A 1,862-nucleotide genomic window follows, 5' to 3' on the forward strand; every position below is an offset into this window, starting at 1 on the left:
GAAACAATCTTCCTTAGCTATGAAATTGAATGACTTTTTTCCTGAGCTTGGGATTCAACCCCGTGCCCAGGTATACCTTTCGATCAAGCAAGTGTTCGATCAATACGACTTGCTCCAGTTCATTGATCATTGATTTGGTAGCATCGGAATGGTTGGGAGCTATGAAAGACCTGGGAACCCCGTAGTCGTCATCCTCACCCATCTCCTGCTTCTCCGGTTAGGATGGAGTCGGTGTCAGTAGCTGCTATTTGGTTTCTCCCTTGGTGACCGAACCCAGCTCCTTCAGTGTCGAAAGTGTGGATATCGGGACCACCTCGTCAACCGCGAACATCTCTTTTGCGGCCGGTTGTTCTCCATGAACTATTTTTATTCCTTCCGACATTGGGAACTTCAACACCTGGTGCAGAGTCAAGGGTACTGCCCTCATGTTGTGAATTCATGGTCTCCCAAATAAAGCATTGTACCTCATTTCCCTTTTTATCACATAGACATTTGTTTCCTGAACGGTCCCGGCAGTGTTCACTGTTAATGTTATCTCTCCTTTAGTGGTCTCACATGCCATGTTGAACCTGTTTAGGACTCGGACCACAGGCACGATCTGATCTTGTAGGCCGAGTTGTTCCACGACCCTCGATCTAATGATGTTGGCCGAGCTACCGGGATCAATTAACTTACGCTTAACTCGAGATTTATTTATAAGTACTGATATTACTAGTGCATTGTTGTGGGGTTGCAAGATCCCCACAGCGTCTTCATCGTTGAAGGACAAGGTTCCCTCCGGCACATAATCCTGAGTGCGTTTTTCCCTTGTGATAGATACTTTGGTGCGCTTTAGCATCGGCCCTTGGAGAACATCGACCCCACCGATGATCATGTTAATGATATGCTGAGGTTCCTCATGTTCGATCTGTTTACCAGAATCTCTATTCCAAAAGTGGTTCTGGGCTCGATCGCTCAGGAACTCTCGGAGATGCTCGTTATTGAATAACCGGGCTACTTCATCTCTTAATTGTCGGTGATCTTCTGTCCTATGACCGTGAGTGCCACGATATTTGCATATTAGGTTAGGATCCCTTTGGGCTGGATCAGACTGTAGAGGTTGAGGCCATTTGGTGCCTTTGATACGTATAATGGCGGATACGATGGCGGCGGCGGCGATGTTAAAGTGGTACTCTGATAGCCTTGGCACTTCCTTCGGCCCGAAGGGCCTGTCAAAACTATTTTTGCTCATGAGCCCCCGGTTGTTTTGACCTCGATCATTTCCTCTTTCACTTTTCACGGGGGTTCGCCCAGATCCACTACCTCTTCAGTCTCCATTGTATGGCCGATACCGCTACATGTTTCACCTTGGCTTACAATCAACGTCTCTCCTGACTCTGTCGACTGTTCTAACGGGATAACGGACCCGGAAGGGGCCCCAAGTAGATCGTCTTCGACCCTGATTTTTGATTGATACCAATTATGCACGTCAGTCCAAGTGACAGCCGGGTGCTCCATCAGATTTTGTTTCAACTGTTGTGAAGCCAACGAGCTTCGAGCATCGAGTCCCTGGGTGAAGGCTTGAACGGCCCAATCGTCCGTGACCGGAGGTAAGTCTATCCGTTCCATTTGAAATCGGGACACGAATTCTCTGAGCATCTCATTATCCCTCTGCTTCACTTTGAAAAGGTCTAACTTCCCGATCTCGACCTTGATAGTCTTGGCATGTGCTTTTACGAAAGAATCTCCAAGCATAGCAAATGACCCAATAGAATTAGGAGGTAGGTTGTGATACCATATCATAGCTCCCTTGGACAGAGTTTCCCCAAACTTTTTCAGCAGGACAGACTCGATCTCGTCATCCTCCAAGTCGTTCCCTTTCA

The 1,862-nt window shown here is 47.6% G+C and overlaps 1 protein-coding gene across 1 annotated transcript; it reads right to left on the minus strand.

The window, feature by feature from the left end:
- Positions 1-436: 436 nt before the first annotated feature.
- LOC138910132 (uncharacterized) lies at positions 437-1,231 on the minus strand. The gene has a single exon (XM_070201355.1). It carries the CDS (start codon positions 1,229-1,231, stop codon positions 437-439), a length of 795 nt encoding a protein of 264 aa, XP_070057456.1.
- Between the last annotated feature and the right edge of the window lie 631 nt (positions 1,232-1,862).

This window comes from Nicotiana tomentosiformis, chromosome 4 (genome assembly GCF_000390325.3).
Source record: "Nicotiana tomentosiformis chromosome 4, ASM39032v3, whole genome shotgun sequence".
Lineage (NCBI taxonomy): Eukaryota > Viridiplantae > Streptophyta > Magnoliopsida > Solanales > Solanaceae > Nicotiana > Nicotiana tomentosiformis.